The sequence below is a fragment of the Podospora pseudoanserina genome, chromosome 1 (assembly GCF_035222485.1).
Source record: "Podospora pseudoanserina strain CBS 124.78 chromosome 1, whole genome shotgun sequence".
NCBI classification, from domain to species: domain Eukaryota; kingdom Fungi; phylum Ascomycota; class Sordariomycetes; order Sordariales; family Podosporaceae; genus Podospora; species Podospora pseudoanserina.
This window is the reverse complement of record NC_085920.1, coordinates 2,968,389-2,983,703: the sequence shown is the minus strand read 5'-3', so window position 1 is coordinate 2,983,703 and position 15,315 is coordinate 2,968,389. Positions and strand designations below refer to the sequence as shown.

The 15,315-nt window shown below is 52.7% G+C and overlaps 5 protein-coding genes across 5 annotated transcripts; 4 read left to right on the top strand and 1 right to left on the bottom strand.

Moving 5' to 3' along the window:
- The first annotated feature begins 605 nt into the window (after positions 1–605).
- On the top strand, positions 606–2,670 carry QC764_108380 (uncharacterized protein). Its single transcript, XM_062942101.1, has 4 exons — positions 606–949; positions 1,123–1,220; positions 1,375–2,106; positions 2,192–2,670. Exons 1-4 carry the CDS (start codon positions 838–840, stop codon positions 2,315–2,317), a joined length of 1,068 nt encoding a protein of 355 aa, XP_062805023.1. The 5' UTR covers positions 606–837; the 3' UTR covers positions 2,318–2,670.
- A 4,172-nt stretch (positions 2,671–6,842) lies between these two features.
- On the top strand, positions 6,843–9,079 carry QC764_108370 (uncharacterized protein; the record flags this gene model as incomplete). Its single annotated transcript, XM_062942100.1, has 2 exons — positions 6,843–6,859; positions 7,133–9,079. 2 exons carry the CDS (start codon positions 6,843–6,845, stop codon positions 8,865–8,867), a joined length of 1,752 nt encoding a protein of 583 aa, XP_062805022.1. The 3' UTR covers positions 8,868–9,079.
- A 507-nt stretch (positions 9,080–9,586) lies between these two features.
- Positions 9,587–10,723, bottom strand: RPL11 (60S ribosomal protein L11). The gene is made up of 3 exons (XM_062942099.1): positions 10,524–10,723; positions 10,315–10,456; positions 9,587–10,247 (listed from the first exon to the last, which is right to left on the bottom strand). The coding sequence occupies exons 1-3, from the start codon at positions 10,524–10,526 to the stop codon at positions 9,871–9,873; spliced, it is 522 nt and encodes a 173-aa protein (XP_062805021.1). The 5' UTR covers positions 10,527–10,723; the 3' UTR covers positions 9,587–9,870.
- Positions 10,724–10,816: 93 nt separating this feature from the next.
- Positions 10,817–12,477, top strand: smb1 (Small nuclear ribonucleoprotein-associated protein B). The gene is made up of 5 exons (XM_062942098.1): positions 10,817–11,010; positions 11,089–11,112; positions 11,172–11,225; positions 11,283–11,706; positions 11,762–12,477. The coding sequence occupies exons 3-5, from the start codon at positions 11,184–11,186 to the stop codon at positions 11,887–11,889; spliced, it is 594 nt and encodes a 197-aa protein (XP_062805020.1). The 5' UTR covers positions 10,817–11,010; positions 11,089–11,112; positions 11,172–11,183; the 3' UTR covers positions 11,890–12,477.
- Positions 12,478–12,622: 145 nt separating this feature from the next.
- On the top strand, positions 12,623–13,476 carry MPC1 (pyruvate transporter mpc1; the record flags this gene model as incomplete). Its single annotated transcript, XM_062942097.1, has 3 exons — positions 12,623–12,823; positions 13,086–13,158; positions 13,230–13,476. The coding sequence occupies exons 1-3, from the start codon at positions 12,751–12,753 to the stop codon at positions 13,474–13,476; spliced, it is 393 nt and encodes a 130-aa protein (XP_062805019.1). The 5' UTR covers positions 12,623–12,750.
- Between the last annotated feature and the right edge of the window lie 1,839 nt (positions 13,477–15,315).

The following is a 15,315-nucleotide window of genomic DNA, read 5'->3' as shown; positions in this document are numbered from 1 at the left end:
TCAAGCACTCGATTCCTTTTGTCATTGAATATGATACACGAACTGTCCCTAGGCTGTTTGCCTGATATGTTGTGAATATGACAATGGAGAATGCTACGTCCTTTCAAGGCCTTGAAAAGTAACAGAAACATCTCTTAGCTATGTCGTAAGGCCATTTGATTACGTTTCAAGGCTTACTGATACATATTTGAGGCCTGCTCATTCATATTTAAGGCCTCTTGACCATCTTTCAAGGCATCCCAAAAGAAAAAAAAATATCTTTCAATGCGTATTAATAAATATTCAAGGCCTGCTGATCATGTTTGAAGGCCTCATGATAACGCTATAAGGCCTATTTAGCATTATTGAAGGCATCCTAGCGATGTTTAAACGCCCATCAACTATCTCTCAAAACACCTTGATTTGCCTTCATCGCCTTTTCAGGACGACGGTCTTCCATGACTTGGTGGTTTTGTGCTTTGATGATGATATGGATGTGGGGCACGGGAGCTAGGAGCAACCGCCCGAACCCCCTCCACTGGGCACTTTGGTGACATCATGATGGGTCCTTGGCGAACGAACGTCAATTTACACCAGAACTTGCAACCAATTTGACAATCACCAATACGATCTTTCACTCATTGCAGCCGCATTGAATTAATTGATTTACCGACTGAGACACATTTGAGTTGAGACCACGAGTAGTTTGTTCCTGATTCAACAACGGCTCCAAATTGCAAGGAGGTAAGCAAGCTCTTGCCCCTCATTCAAGGCAAAGAGAGAGAGGTTCATCCCATCTTATCCATCTTATGCTAGTGTCGTTTTTTGAGGTTAGGGGGTTAACATGGAGGTGTAGAGATGAGCAGAAGTGGAACCACGAATAGCGAAGCCAGTATGTCTTCTGCTACGAAGGAGATTTTGGGGAGGGTGAGGCAGTTGGTTCCGCCTATGTTGGAGAGGTTTCATAAGGGTGAGTGAGACTGTTGTTTTCTCTCCCTACATTCGATTTGGTTTATTATGTCCACGTTTACCGTTATCTGTCTGTTTTACCTCCTCGTGGGGGTTGAGGTAGGGAGGGTGAGCTATTGGGGGTGAGGAGAGTAAGGAGAGTTAAAGAAGACATGCTGATGAATGAGAATACAGGGCAGATGGGAAGAGTAGCCGTGATCGGCGGGAGTGAGGATTACACGGGGGCGCCGTACTTTTCTGCTATGGCGAGTGCTAGGTTGGGGTGTGATTTGGTATGTGTTTCTTCATCTTCTATCTTTAACTACTCCCTTTGAACATCACCTTGAGATCTTCACCCTAGCTCGCCCTGCTTTTGGGGACTTACCACCATGAAGATATACCCTCACACCTCCATATACACTTTACTAAGCACCATGACCCTTACAGTCCCATGTAATCTGCACTCCCACCGCAGCAACCGTAATCAAAACCTACTCCCCCAACCTAATGGTCCACCCCCTGATGCGCTCCCTCCCTTCCTCCCCCGCCAAACCCGCCGGCGAGGACAGCGACCCCTCCACCGCCAGTAAACACGACACCGACCCCTCCGAAATCGCCTCGAGAATCATCCCCCTCCTCTCCCGCCTCCATGTCCTCGTCATCGGCCCCGGCTTAGGCCGTGACCCCCTCATGCAAAAAACCGTTGCTTTGGTCATCCAAGCGGCAAAGAAACAAAACATGCCCATGGTCCTCGACGCTGACGCCCTCCTCCTCATCTGCAACGACCCCGACCTTGTAAGGGGTTACCAAGAGGCTGTCCTCACCCCCAACGTAGTTGAGTTTGAGAGACTGGCCAAGGCACTGAATATAGAGAAGGAGGTGGCAAAGGAGGGCAAGGAGACAGATAGAGTGGAACGGTTGGCTAGGGAGTTGGGAGGGGTGATGGTTTTGCAAAAGGGGGGAAAAGATTACCTCAGCAACGGGACAGTAACGTATAGTGTTGACTTGGAGGGCGGGAAGAAGAGGAGTGGTGGGCAGGGGGATACGCTCACGGGGAGTATTGCTACTTTTTTGGGGTGGAGGAAGGCTTATCATGAGGGGTTGTGGGATGTTAAACACAAGCTGAAGGAGGAGGAGACGGCGGGGTTGGCGGTTTTTGGGGGGAGTGCGATTACGAGGGTGAGTGTTTTTTTCTTTTTTCTTTTTGAGGATATGAAAGATATCCTGCTTCTAGATGAACAAGCGCTGACGAAAAGCCATGTAGGAATGCTCCCGCCTTGCCTTTGCCAAAAGAGGCCGCAGCCTTCAGGCCAGTGACCTCACTGATGAGGTGCATACCGCCTTTCTGAACATTTTTGGGGAGGTGGATGAGGATATTTTCAAACTCTGAGTTTTCCTCTTCCCCCTCTCTCTCCCTTTACCGGCAGCATTAAGCATGTACCATATCTGTGCGTCGGGCGCGACCCGCGGCCCCTCGCATTACATATCCCGCATATGCGCGAGGAGGCGAAGGGGGAAAAAAAGGGGTGATTATGTAGGATGCCGTCTGGGCGATGATCCCGTTTTCAGAGACCACCACCATAGGAAGGTGTGGATGAAGTTTATGACGTTCTCTCTCTCTCTTTTCTGGGCGATGATGATAATCAAGATGGGAATAGAGAAAGATTGACAACGAAACAGTACAAAACAGGGCTTACGTGTTCATGTCTACCATGCTCTACTCTAATCTACAACATGGCGTAACATGAAACATTTCCGCAAAGAAAAGAAAGTGAAAAAAAAACTTGTGAGGGGTGTTGAGACCCCAAGATCTCGGATATGGGCATTGATATGAAGCCACTCCCCAGACAACCGTATAGAGTAGAAGAAAGAAGAAAAGAGCACAAAGAATATATTAGACCGAAATGTAAATATATCATGAGCACGCTTGGACACATATACTCACCAATATCTTGGGGAAGGGGGAGCATCCGAGATCGAGATAATCCCCTTCGTACATAAAACCCTCCGTGCGGCACCTGTACGATCCCCTCTCCCCGTTCCGCTCCAGGTCAAAACGGGCCGCCGCCCGTCATCACCCAACGTCCAAGGGGTTGGATCTGAGTGAGGTCGGTAGATAACGGGGTGGCTCCTCTCGCGGGAAGCGACAGGCAGTACATTATCTTACTTTACCTCACCTCCTCCCATTTTCTCAGCCGTGGTGTGCCGGTTGCCGCTGCTGCCGCTGCTGGGACCGGAAATCCCACACACACGGAAATCCTCATCATTGGATGTAGGTAGAGGAACTGTGCCAACTGGCAAGGCCGTGATATCCTCCGCTACAGAACCACCCAGCTGCTTGGAATTTTTAAGCAAGGAATCTACGAGAAATAGCATGAAAAATATTATTCTGCGCGGGATTCTCCTAATGGTCAAGCGCGCGTGTGTGCGGGGGGGCTGCTGTGTCTAGTCGAGCACATTCAGGTAGGTACTCGCTGCCACAACTGTGTGTGCTGCTTGTCCGTCCCACACTGTGGCGGAAGCTCTCCGCTGTTTTGACAGCAACATGGTGAGAAGTGAGAGTAACACAATACCCAACAGCCAAGGAATTAGCTTTTCGAGCGTCTCTCCCTCAGGTGGTTACGGGCGTACAGCTTCTGTCGTTTTCTCAGCCCCAAGTCTCGCGGTTATCATATCATCGTATTCGAGGTCGACGGCATGACAACAGGAGGAAAGGGACATACTTTGACTGACACCGGATACTCGCAGCCTCGGCTCGCTCGACCACACACTGTGACATACAGAGGCTCGCTCCCCAGCAACCCCGAATCCACAAGCAAAAGGACGACCCGGTCTGGGTGTTTTTCCTCACCGTGCGTGGGTGAGCATTTTCGTCTATGACCCGGCGCTACGGCACCTCGGCCAAGTCTCCTTGTTGCTTTTTCTTTCGAGTCCCGACCGAGCGATTGGCTGGGGCAAACCGGCCTTTCCAGCGTCCAGCGTCATAGCTGGGTCCGAGACAACCCTTTCGGAGGCCCAGAGGATAAATGACTCTCGAGACAAAAATCCCAGAGTCCCGGGGGCAAGGTGATACACCAGGTCCTGGCACGTTTCCAACTGCAACAGAGAACCAAGGCGGTGCGAGTATGTCCCTTCGCCACCGCCGCCAGCGCCGCTAGTTACTGCGTCCCAGTGTGACATTGTGTAGCCTCGTGCCTGAAGCAGCTGTAAGTGAACGGGATGCAATGCTGCTGCTGTGTACGCGAGGCCCAAAGCTGTCAAGATCCTGTATGCGTATAGGACACACTCTAGCCAGTGGGGGTCCTCGCCAACCGCGGAAGCTGGCTTCTCACATCTTAAAGCAAGACGCCAACAGGCCAGCGGATTCACTTCCGGGCCGCTCTGGGTCTGTCATTGTTGACATCAGAGGCAATGAGTGACTCCAGACTTTGCCAGTAGGAGGGTCGGTAAATGTTCTCGACCACTGGGGGCTGGGCCGAGAGGATATCCTATGTTGGATCGCCCAACCACAAGGGAAGCTACAGCAACACACGCGTCACGGTGCTGCTCGGGGGTTGACCCGATACGTGAGGATGATTCTGACCACATGTATGGCCAGCAGGTTGTGAAAGGTAATGCAGTAGGAGGAAAAGAAGAAAAACTGCATCAAACCCATGCACGCTCCGGTATACTGTGTCAAGCGAAAAGTATAAACCCATTGTTTGCACTTATTACAGCAGCACGCCGTTCGACCCCTCAATGATCCAATGGCACTAGCCCAGGATTGAGAGTCAGAAGCCAGATCCGAGCTTGAGATGTCGTGGGGAGCCATCGTGATCGGGGATTTTTTGAGATACCAGGATCCTGGAGATCGATCCTCATGACCAGGAAACCCCCAGCTGAAAATGCTGTCAAGAAGCTAGAGCTGGCTGTCAAAATGACAGATGCAAGTGGTGGCTAGCCAAGGGTCAACTCTGGCTGTCTACTGAGATCTGAGAAGTGATGGCTACGAAGGGATGATTGGAGCGGAGCAAATGGCGCTGAAAGACCTACATTAGCACAAGCAGCCTTGCTGTCATGCATTGTCGATCTCCGCCGCTTTGCAACAGGGCAGCGACAAACAAAAAAACTTTGAGGATAGGTAGGTAGAGGGGGCTGCCGATGTTCAAGACAGGAGGAAACTGTCCCCCTCATCATCAACCATACGCGGCCGTAACCAGGCAGGCCGCAATGCAGGCAGCACAAAAGCCCTGGGACTCTCTCACCGCATTATGCAAGAGGTTGAGATGTCGGAATCCTCGAGACGTCGAGTGCCGGTGTCGGGAAAAGGAGTGTGGGAGTGGGTGGTGATGTGATGTCGAGTTCGGACGAAATCCAAGGCGGCTCTCGCCAGAATGCTACCCTGAAGTTGAAAAATTGGGGCGGGGGCAGGGTTGAGAAGGCCCTCTCTGGGTGGGGTCGAATCCTGGCTCGTAGCAGTTGCGGCACGGCTGACAGGTCTTGACGCGGGGGGCTGGCCCTCTCATAAAGCGGAATTGGGAAAGAGGAGAGATGGAAAAAGGAAGTCACCGCCAATGTGATCTTTTCAATCACCCCCCCCGCGATGCGACGGTGCATGTTGCCCTTGATGTGATCCCTGGAGGGGGACGGACCTCAACCGTTGTTAACGTTCCCAGTCAGCGTCTGTGCGCCGATATCCCAACTTCTGTTTTCGTCGCCGTCCATCCAGGTCCCCTCTCTCCCGCTCGCAACACTTCCTGTTTTGTCGTCGTTGATATTGCTTTTTCAGCATCGCTTCTTCCGTATAAGCCTTGGCCAAGCTGGACGGCTTCCTTTCTTGCCACTCGAGCGTGGGAGTTGACAGAGACGGATCATGAAAACAGGCATCTGGACATGGGCTGGAGGATGATGTATTCATGAGCCGATCTGTCGCAACACAGTGTCCACCATCGATGGCCAAACATGGGGGTTGTCTTGCTGGTTGAGAGTCAGGGAGAGAAAGGTTGTACAGGGATGCAATGACCCCCATCTGCCGGGCCGAAGGGAACCACGGGAGGGAAGGCTTGGGAGGAGGGCTTGAGATGCTCTCAAAGGTTGGGATGGACGACATGGGTAGATGGATCACTTGCAGCTTGAGATCCATCAGTTAGGTTACTCTTTCGTGACAACCCACCCTTTGGGCCGTGTTTGTCCTCCCCTTAGAGCTGGTTTTGATCTTTGATCTCGACCTCCTTCTCCCTGGATCCAGACCCTAGGTTTCTTTCCCCTCTTGAATTCATCAACGAGCTCTCAGACGAGCCAATGTCAAATCCAGCCTCCAGCTAATTATAGAGCCAGAAGCAAGCAACAAAAAACAAAAAAAAAACAAAAAAAAAAACAAAAAAAAGTTGGCTTAAATATCCAGTCGTCCCTGCTCCTGCAAACGTCGAGCCTCTCGGAAGGAAAGAGCGACCTCCGCCCTCCTGCATCCGCCACACTAGCCTGGACTGGTGATGTGCTCTTTCTTCTTCTTTTCCTGGCATACGTAGACGCGAAAGCCTTTCGTCTCAAAATTCCTGCTTCTCTTTCGGCCTCCCCTCGTCTCGTGCCCCTCCCACTGTCGGTGAAACCCCGTGGGATTGGCTGCGGTCCAACGGTGCCGGAAGGTCGGCCAGGAGATTCGAGAAGCATATCACCCACCGAACCCGCCTCCGTTGATGCTCGCTCCTCTTCCTTTTTACGACCATAAGTAGCCCTGCCAGGTCTCAGACTTCTATCGACTTTTGGTTTCACCGTGTTCGAGAAACTCGAGGTGGGCTTCGGACAAGCGTGTGGCAGAGACAAACTCGATCATCTTCATGAGACCCTGAGGAGCAACCCGTCTGACGGCCACCACCAATTTCCCTCCGACCACATCGACATCTCCGCTCTGCACTCCCCTTGTCAGACCCACTGAAATGTCCGTTATGAGCAAGTGATCAAGGCTCTGTATCACCGACCACGCCCGTCCTTCTCCTGGGAACAGCACTGCGACTCTTCATCACCTTTCGTCGTGGGTTCCGCCAGTCAGCCGGCAAATTATTCACCATCTCCCTACCACTGCAACACAGCTTTTTAAACAAACTCAAGGCCCCCAGCCGTGATTACCTCTCGCTCTCTTCAGCTCATCTCTGGTGAGTTTCCCCGAATCAACATTTACTCGCATCACACATCTCAAGTTGTACCGTTGCTGATCAGGCGTTCTCAGACCTAATCGAGCCCGAGACAGCACAATGGCCGTGGGTCTCGATAAGCTCGAGAGGCTTGAGAAGAGGTTCCGGCTCTTCTCAACGTCGAAAAAGAAGACTACCTCTAGAACACCCGAGCATGAGAGCGAGCCATCTTCGGTTGAGCCTTGGTCAGCAAATGGAGGAGACACTTCGCAGACCTTCCCTTCGCCATCTTTCATCCGGCCGACTTCACAACGAATGATGGCCAGAGATGAGGTCGTATTGAGTCCAAGACAATCTCGACGCGCGCAGAGTCTCCCGGATGCCCCAAGCACACCTCGTATGAACTCACTGGTATCTATCAGTATCAGTCCTCGGCCATCCAACCACTCAGCGAAGAGCCCTCGCGTTCCACAAAGAACCTCGTCTCTCAGCCCTAGGAGTAGCCGCACCAGTTCTTCCTTGGCTGAACTACTCGACTTCAGCTTTGATGGAGCAGGCGCACTGGGCCTGGGTGATAACGATACAATGGAGCGTCGGTCGAGATCCAATTCCAAGGTTAATCCACGTTCGACTTCTCCCTCTGTCTCGCCCAAGGCGCCGATCAATCGAAAGCGGTGCCCTTCGGAACAAGAAGGATCTCCGTCGTTATCATTTGGCCCTGCGCCGATTCCTACACCTCCATGCTCTCCCCCAGCTTCTCCTCCGGTATCTCCCAGTCTCGTTCCACGGCCTCTTGCTGGTGCCTATCGGGCCAAACTTGGCTTGATCGAACCGCTCGAGCGATCACGGAGTGTCCATGTCTTTGGGGAGCAAGCCTCCGGCCAACTTGAAAAGGAGCCGCGCAAGACGAGCAGTCTTTCGACCCTCCGACAGACCAAACCGATGGCAAAGAGCAACACGATCCTGAAGGAACCAAGCCTGGACGACTTCATGGCGCTTAGCGACGATGAGATCCTCGATGGGTTTCCGGTGCCGCCTCAACCAAACCGGCCGGGCCCAAACCCATCGAGTCGGAATCCGCCCAGCTTCCCATTGCCACCCGATCCCCCAGTCTCGCCTACTCCTCGCCGACCCTCTGCCACATATCCTCTTCTGACACTCTCCCCTCCTCTTGCGAGCAGGCCAGCAACGGCCGCCGCGTTTGAAGCTGCGAGAATTGCGGCCAAATACAACTTTGATCTCGTGTATGTGGTCAATCTTTGGCCTAATGACATGGGCCTTTCTCGACCATCCTCTAGACGGTCGCCATACCCGCCCTCTCCTCCTCAGACGCCGATCTCTGGATCGACACCCTCTGTCCGTAGGACACCCAGCAGGAGAATAACCGGCCGTCTGCTTGCAGCTTACGGTTTGAGTTCGATCAAATACCCATTCCGCATCTCCGCGCCTGTTCATGAAAAGGTCCTACAGACCGAAGACTGGCTAGAGTATAGGAGCGACGAGTTGAAGCAGGATGAACACGCCCGTGGATACATGTGTTCGTTCCACACCTGCTACCATCCCTCCAAGCAGGAATCTCTGGGCGCCCCATCGACCAAAAAGCCGAATAGAGGCATCGTCTTTGCTGCATACCGCAACACTCCTACGGACAACAACCAGGCGCAACTCGAACTGCTGAGAGAGGACGCCGAAACTCTGGTGGACTTACTGATCGACATCCACTCGACCCAGCGCGAGAGAAAGCCTTCTGCCGCCAGGAGGTATGCCGCGCAGGAGACTGGCCCTTTGCCCAATCCTCCAGTTAACCCAATTTCAATGAATGCTCTTTGAGTCATCGTCCTCTCTTTCTATTGTTTTATATACTGTACACATGATGAGATATTAGGAGATGGCTCCTGGGTTGTAGACGGATGATATTTACGATAACAGGAACGCATGTACATGCCGGGGAGGCCATTAAAAAGGGAAATAGGAAGGGGATAGTCAGCGTTAATTTGATGTCCCAGTAATGACATGAATGGGGGATGCAAGAAGGGCTATCATAATGCAATGCATTTTTGGCATGATATGCATATACTGTACATGAGGGTTTATGTAATTTAGCTAGCAAGTGAGCGGGCGGCGGTGTCATTCAGCCACAGAATTGGAGGTTTTGGGAAATAGTTGTTATCATTGTATTGGTCTGTCATTACTCTATGTGTGTTCGTGATACTTGTTCCCCAAGAGGCCATGGCAGCAACATCGACTTCCTCAATTGTAGAATCACACACTTCTGATGAGCGAGGTGATGCTAACTGCCTAGTCCCTGACATGTGTAAAGATCCTGACCATTAAGCCACGAGTCTCTCCAACAGACTATTGATACTTAGTTTCGATCTTGACAGCGGACAACAAACAGGTTCGCTGACTCCTGATCTACAAAGCTACGGCACATGCTGCAGCACATACGAGCCTCAACACCTGGAGAATACCATACTTCGAGGAGACGAGCTCTCGGACAGTCACATCCATTGCTTCACCAAACAAGTGGGAGGGAGACGCGCAGAACGCTTCTGTCACGGGAATTAAGGGATTGATAAGCCGGCATAACGCCGGTCGGTCTCTGAGGCCGTGGCTCGTCCTGCTGAAAAGCAGGAACAAGCAGGTGGACGAAAGAATCGCCAAGGTATCATAAGCTGCACTACACATTTGCCCGTTGGAGAGAAAACGCCATCCATTTTGTGTGTTTTCCCCCCTCCTCCTAGAGATGCCGATGAGCCGAAACTCCCCATTCCCTTTGATTTCCCAGTTTTGTTTTGTTGATTCCGCCCAGCACTAACACAACTGACCACATTTAGCGGACAATGGCATCGAAGCGCTGCTTGAACCACTTGACGGTGTCGTCGCGGGTGATGCGGTGGCTGGCACCGACTCTGGCCTTGGCGCGGCGGCGGCGAGCAACACGCTCACCGGGGCGGGTCATGCAGCAGTAGAAGTCCATGCCGTAGATACCGATACCGGGGTCGTACTTGATGCCGAGATCGATGTGCTCGGAAATACCGAAGCCGAAGTTGCCGGTCTCGGAGAAGTTGCGCTTGCGCAGCTCGTACTCCTTGACCTTGAGGCCACGCTCGAGAATCTCCTCGGCCTTGGGGCCACGGACGGTGACGTGGACGGCGATCTTTTCGTTACGGCGGATACCGAAGGTACGGACGGTGTAGCGGGCCTTGCCTGGGGACATACGAGTTAGGATCGAGTCGAAATCCTCAAGGCTGCCTGGAGAGAAAACAAAACTTACTGTAGACGGGGGTCTGACCGCTCAGCTGCTCCAGCACCTTGGCAGCACGGGTAAGTCTATCACCAGACTCGCCGACTGAGATGTTCAGGACGAGCTTCTGGATGCGGAGCTCCCGCATGGGGTTCTGGGCCTTCTCAGCAGACTGGAAATCACGATATTAGTATTCCCGAATTCTCTTGAGAAGCGTTTTTCCTCAATCCATCACGTACCATGGCGGCGGTGTTGTCGTCGAAATCGGGGGACTGGGCGATTCGGCTCGTGGTTGACGATCGAGAAATTTCAAAAAGTGTGAGGTTGATTTTGCTTCCACAATTTTGGATTGTGGGTGTGGGGACCCGCCAAGAGTTCGCTCCTGCCTGCTGGTGCGGGAGCGCTGGTGGGGGACAAGGTGAATGTGGCTTGTGTCAAATGGCTGATGAGGTGTGGCTCGAGCTCGTGGCGGGCTGGCCAGTCGCGTCGGGAGCTCTCCTCTCAGCCTCGCGTTCAAATTTCAATTGGGCCTCGTCCTCTTGTGCTCCCGCTAACCAACCACCACGCGAGACTCTGAAGCCTTTCCCCAAAGCGCATTACGAGACCGCAACAGACGATAGTTACCAGAACTTCGTCAACCCAAACCCCAATTTTTGAAACCAGAAGCTACTTTGCAGTGGCAACAACGCCGCAACCATGTCGGCCTCTAACAAGCAGGGCAAGATGGTAAGTTCAGGCATCCGTCCTCCCCTCCGCGCGACCGCTCTTACAGGCATCTGTTTGTTGACATTGACCACTGACAAGGCGCATGATATCTAGGCCGGTTACGTATGTCTACCTCGATAGTGACGATAGCACACGGCGAGGCAGAACTAACGTTTGATTAGATCAACTACCGGATGCGCGTAACGCTGAATGATGGCCGCCAGATGACGGGTCAGGTACGCATCTCCTACTACCACTTAGCACTTTCTTGCCACTGACTCGAATCATCTTAGATGCTCGCTTTCGATAAGCACATGAACCTTGTGCTCGCCGATACCGAAGAGTTCCGCCGGATCAAAAGGAAGCAAAACAAGCCCTCCGCCCCCGGCGCATCATCATCCGGCGCGCAGACCATCGAGCAGGAGGAGAAGCGGACACTGGGTCTGACGATCGTTCGAGGCGCCCACATTGTATCCCTTTCCGTCGAATCGCCGCCGCCGGCTGACCCAAGCGCTCGTTTGGGCAAGACTGGCGGTCCCAGTGTTGCCTCTGCGCTCGCAGCGGGACCTGGTGTCGCAAGACCGGCTGGCCGCGGCGCCGCTGCTCCCATCTCCCTTGCCGGCCCTGCTGCTGGTATTGGCGGCGCCGTCCCTCCCCCAGCTTTCCCAGGCTTCCCCGGTGCTCCCGGTTTTCCTGGCGCCCCTGGCCGTGGTGCTCGTAAGCTGATCTTCTCCAAGCCTTGCTGTTGACACCTTCACTAACGAAGTTATAGCCCCTCCGCCAGGATTTGGAGGTGGATTCCCTCCTGCTGGCTTTCCCGGCGCGCCCGGTGGCTTCCCCCCTGGATTCCCTCCCGGCGGTGGCCCTCCTTCTGGCTTCAACCCTCCTCCTCGCCGTTAATGATTACGTTTGGTGGCCGGCCCAACACCACTTACTGAGATGCCACGCCACGCAATATACGACGACATCAAATACGACGAATGGCTGCGAACTTGTATGTGATAGGGGTGGATCTTCACTTGGCCGACGAAAAGCTAGATTTCTGCCTGGAAAGCTTGAAGGTTTTACTGTTTTCTTTTGGCGGCGTTTGGGGATTTCTTGATGAAACATTACAAAGGGCCGGAAATCAGCGAATTGTGTTCTTGAGAATAAGGGGCGAGCAGAGTATGCAAGACAGGCAAACGGGACAAAGAGAAGAGGAATGAGAAGTCCGAGGAGTTTGGGCGGCGTGGATGGTGACAGAACAGAGGATATTGCTGTTGCCTCTGGGGACTATGTACATATGCGGTCGTGAATATGGATGGATGTTGGTGTTGCACAACCCTTGGACACCCCATACAGAAGCTCGAGAGCGAGCTTCAGCAACAAATTCACAACGATTAGGTGCCAACTGTCTATTCTACTGTTGCAGATATCTCACTTGTGAATAATAGATGTAGTAAACGCCCCCAAATTCAACCAATTGGCAACCTTGACTTTTACAATGACAGCTCATGGTTTTGTTGTCATCAATGTCCGGTGACGCAAAAAAGGGGTGCACGGACCCCGTTTGATGACTGCGAATTGGATTGCCCGCTATTTTTTCAGTGTTGTTACAGCGGGCGGACCGGACCTGTGCCAGCGCTGCAGCAGCGGTCCCCGGAGCATCCCCAAGAATTATTTCCAGGACTAGTTGTTGCGACTCTCCGATCCCTCCGACATTATTAGCCACTCCACCGACAACACCGACAACTGACAGACAGACAGAACGGAAAAGAAAAGATGGCTGCTTTTGTCAAGGCGATCAATGCTAAGATTCGGGCTCACCCGGTGCTGGATTATGTTTGCTCTACGCGTAAGTTCTTTGGTTTCAGTTTTTGGGATCTCGGCCGGGAGTTGGGAGGGTTTGTTGGTGAGGGAGGGCCGATTCCGGCCTGGAAGGGAGGGAAGGTCAGGTGTTGAGGTGAGGAGGGTTGGAAGGGGGGATTGGGAAATTTGGGAGCTGGGGGGAGGTGTTGAGGGTTGTTGGGGGCGTTGGATCAGGAGAGAGAGAAAGAGGAGAGAGATTGAGGGACAACAGGCACGCGACCACGTTGCTAACATTCATGATGGAATAGACTTCTGGGGCCCCGTCTCCAACTTTGGTATCCCCCTTGCTGCGGTGATGGATACGCAGAAGAGCCCTGAACTGTAGGTTACCCCCTTCCTTGTCGTGGTGTGAACAGAAACAAAAGCTGACAATGGTGGTGGTGGTGCAACAGGATCTCGGGCCCCATGACGGGCGCTCTCTGCGTTTATTCCGCGACGTTTATGCGCTTCTCCCTCGCTGTCACCCCCGCAAATTACCTCTTGTTTGCGTGCCATGCTGTCAATGAGGCTGCGCAGTTGACGCAGGGGTATAGGTATTTGCAGTGGCACAAGTGGGGGGGAAAGGAGGAGGCTTTGAAGAAGGAGGCGCTGGAGGGGAAGCCGGTTGAGGCTGCTGCTGCTACGCCTGCTGCCCGGTAGACCTCCTGGCTTGGGAGGTTGAATGGGGGGTGTAATGGGAAGGAGGGTTGAGAATGGGAATAGGGGATGGACGAAACAACATACAGAACATAGGGGGGTACCTATGGGGGGATGGGAACAGGGAAATGAAAAGCGAGCAACTGGGGGTGTATGAATGATATGAATTTGGTCTTTTTTCCATTTGCTTTTGTGGTGCTGTCGAGGGAGGTGGGAGGGGGGGTAGGGGTGGTGATGTAAGAATGGGCTTGTGTATGTGGTTTGGTTGCTGTTGTACTATTTAGCTGTGTTGACCTGTGGTCTTATAGACGAGAATGGGATTCTTTACTGGGTTGATGTCCGAGGCTGAGGTGCTATGGTTGGTTTCACAGTGGCTTGGGCAAGCTGGTCTTATATAGCACCAAGGGGGGGGTGGCATATGGGAACCACACGGGGATAAGAGTTCCTGATCGTATATCAGGGGTTTGGAAAGCAGTTGGTTATACCTTATGTTGGGGGTTGGTGCCTACGACTCGGGGTTACGCGGGAGCTCCGACAGTTGCTCACTATTGACATCGGGAGAAGGATGAGATGACCCTATCAGACTTGCCTCTCCTCGGAAGAGGTTCCGCAAGCATGCCACAGCGTTGGTGCGTGTACACCTCCAGTTGCAAGGCAATCATACTACATGCGGTCCCATTCCATCTCGGGCATAATTACCACGAGCGAAGGTCTATCTGGGGAAGAGTGAGGCGGTTGCGGGTTTTAAATCTGCTACTACCCCGCTTCATCTGTGGTGTTACTTTACCGTGAGGTTGGTTACTGGGTTGGTGTTGATAGATTGATGGTGTCCATTCCCCTGCTGCATTCTTACTAGGGGCTACGGCATGCTTGCCTGTGGTGTTGAGCGAGGTGGGATGCACTCCCCAAGACGAAAAGCTTGATGCGTTGGTTACCTATCTACGAGGGTTGAAGATGGCGTTATGGGAGGCTCGGATGTGCTGTTTGTGTCTTTCGGATAGCCAGTACACCCTCTTGACTGTTGTGTTGCCAGTCAAAGATCCGGCTGAGCTGTTGAGATTCGTTCAAGATGGAATCTGCGTTGCATACGAAGACGCAAGATAGGCAAAGCTGTTCCACCGGACTCTTGGCCAGGTTTCCTTCTCGAACACATGCGGTTCACAACCCTCCTTGGCAGCCGAGTTGTCTTAGCCTACGGACGAACTATTTTTTTTTTTTTTTTTTTCATGTGGTGGTGCCAAAAGACAGAATTCGGCCGAGACAAAGTATTCGGCAACCACGGCGTGTTGTTGGATGTTTGGTGGAGAGAAGTCAAGATCGAGATGCCAAGATGACCCGGCCACGCAGGGCCGCATCTTGCAACTCCGGCGCCGGCGGTTGCATTTTCCTTGGCAGGAGATCTGTTGCAGAAAGGTCAAAAACACACCCTGGTAGATCGACCGTGGGGGTGTGAAGTTGAGGTTCGAAATGTTGGAAAAAGGAGGGGTAAAAGGGCTGGTGGTTGTCTCTTTCCTTTCTTTTTTCTTATTTGTTCTCCTCATTATGCAACCGTGAGTTGCTCACCTGACGCATCATGCGTTCCCGTAAGACCATGGACCCTCATGCGGTGTACCGTCGTAGCCTTGAACACTGAGCTACACCAACTAGGGGAAGCGTGGAATATTTTTGTAGATGAAGTCGGTACAATATATCTTGCAAAACAATCATGGCAATTATTGGGACTGTGAAGTCCACAGAGCGACTCAGTAATACCACAGCACGTACCTTTGATATGCTTCCGCAGAGCTTAACCGACACAGGGAGGACTCCATAACTGTGACAAACGGCCAAGGTTCCTGTGGA

Coding starts and splice junctions, on each gene's coding strand:
- smb1 (XM_062942098.1), top strand. CDS start 11,184: ATGCGCGTAACGCTGAATGATGGCCGCCAGATGACGGGTCAG. Junction 11,226..11,282: donor GCCGCCAGATGACGGGTCAG/GTACGCATCTCC, acceptor GAATCATCTTAG/ATGCTCGCTTTCGATAAGCA. Junction 11,707..11,761: donor CGCCCCTGGCCGTGGTGCTC/GTAAGCTGATCT, acceptor ACGAAGTTATAG/CCCCTCCGCCAGGATTTGGA.
- RPL11 (XM_062942099.1), bottom strand. Junction 10,248..10,314: donor CGGTCAGACCCCCGTCTACA/GTAAGTTTTGTT, acceptor GTATGTCCCCAG/GCAAGGCCCGCTACACCGTC.
- QC764_108380 (XM_062942101.1), top strand. CDS start 838: ATGAGCAGAAGTGGAACCACGAATAGCGAAGCCAGTATGTCTTCTGCT. Junction 1,221..1,374: donor CTAGGTTGGGGTGTGATTTG/GTATGTGTTTCT, acceptor TGACCCTTACAG/TCCCATGTAATCTGCACTCC. Junction 2,107..2,191: donor GGGGGAGTGCGATTACGAGG/GTGAGTGTTTTT, acceptor AAAGCCATGTAG/GAATGCTCCCGCCTTGCCTT.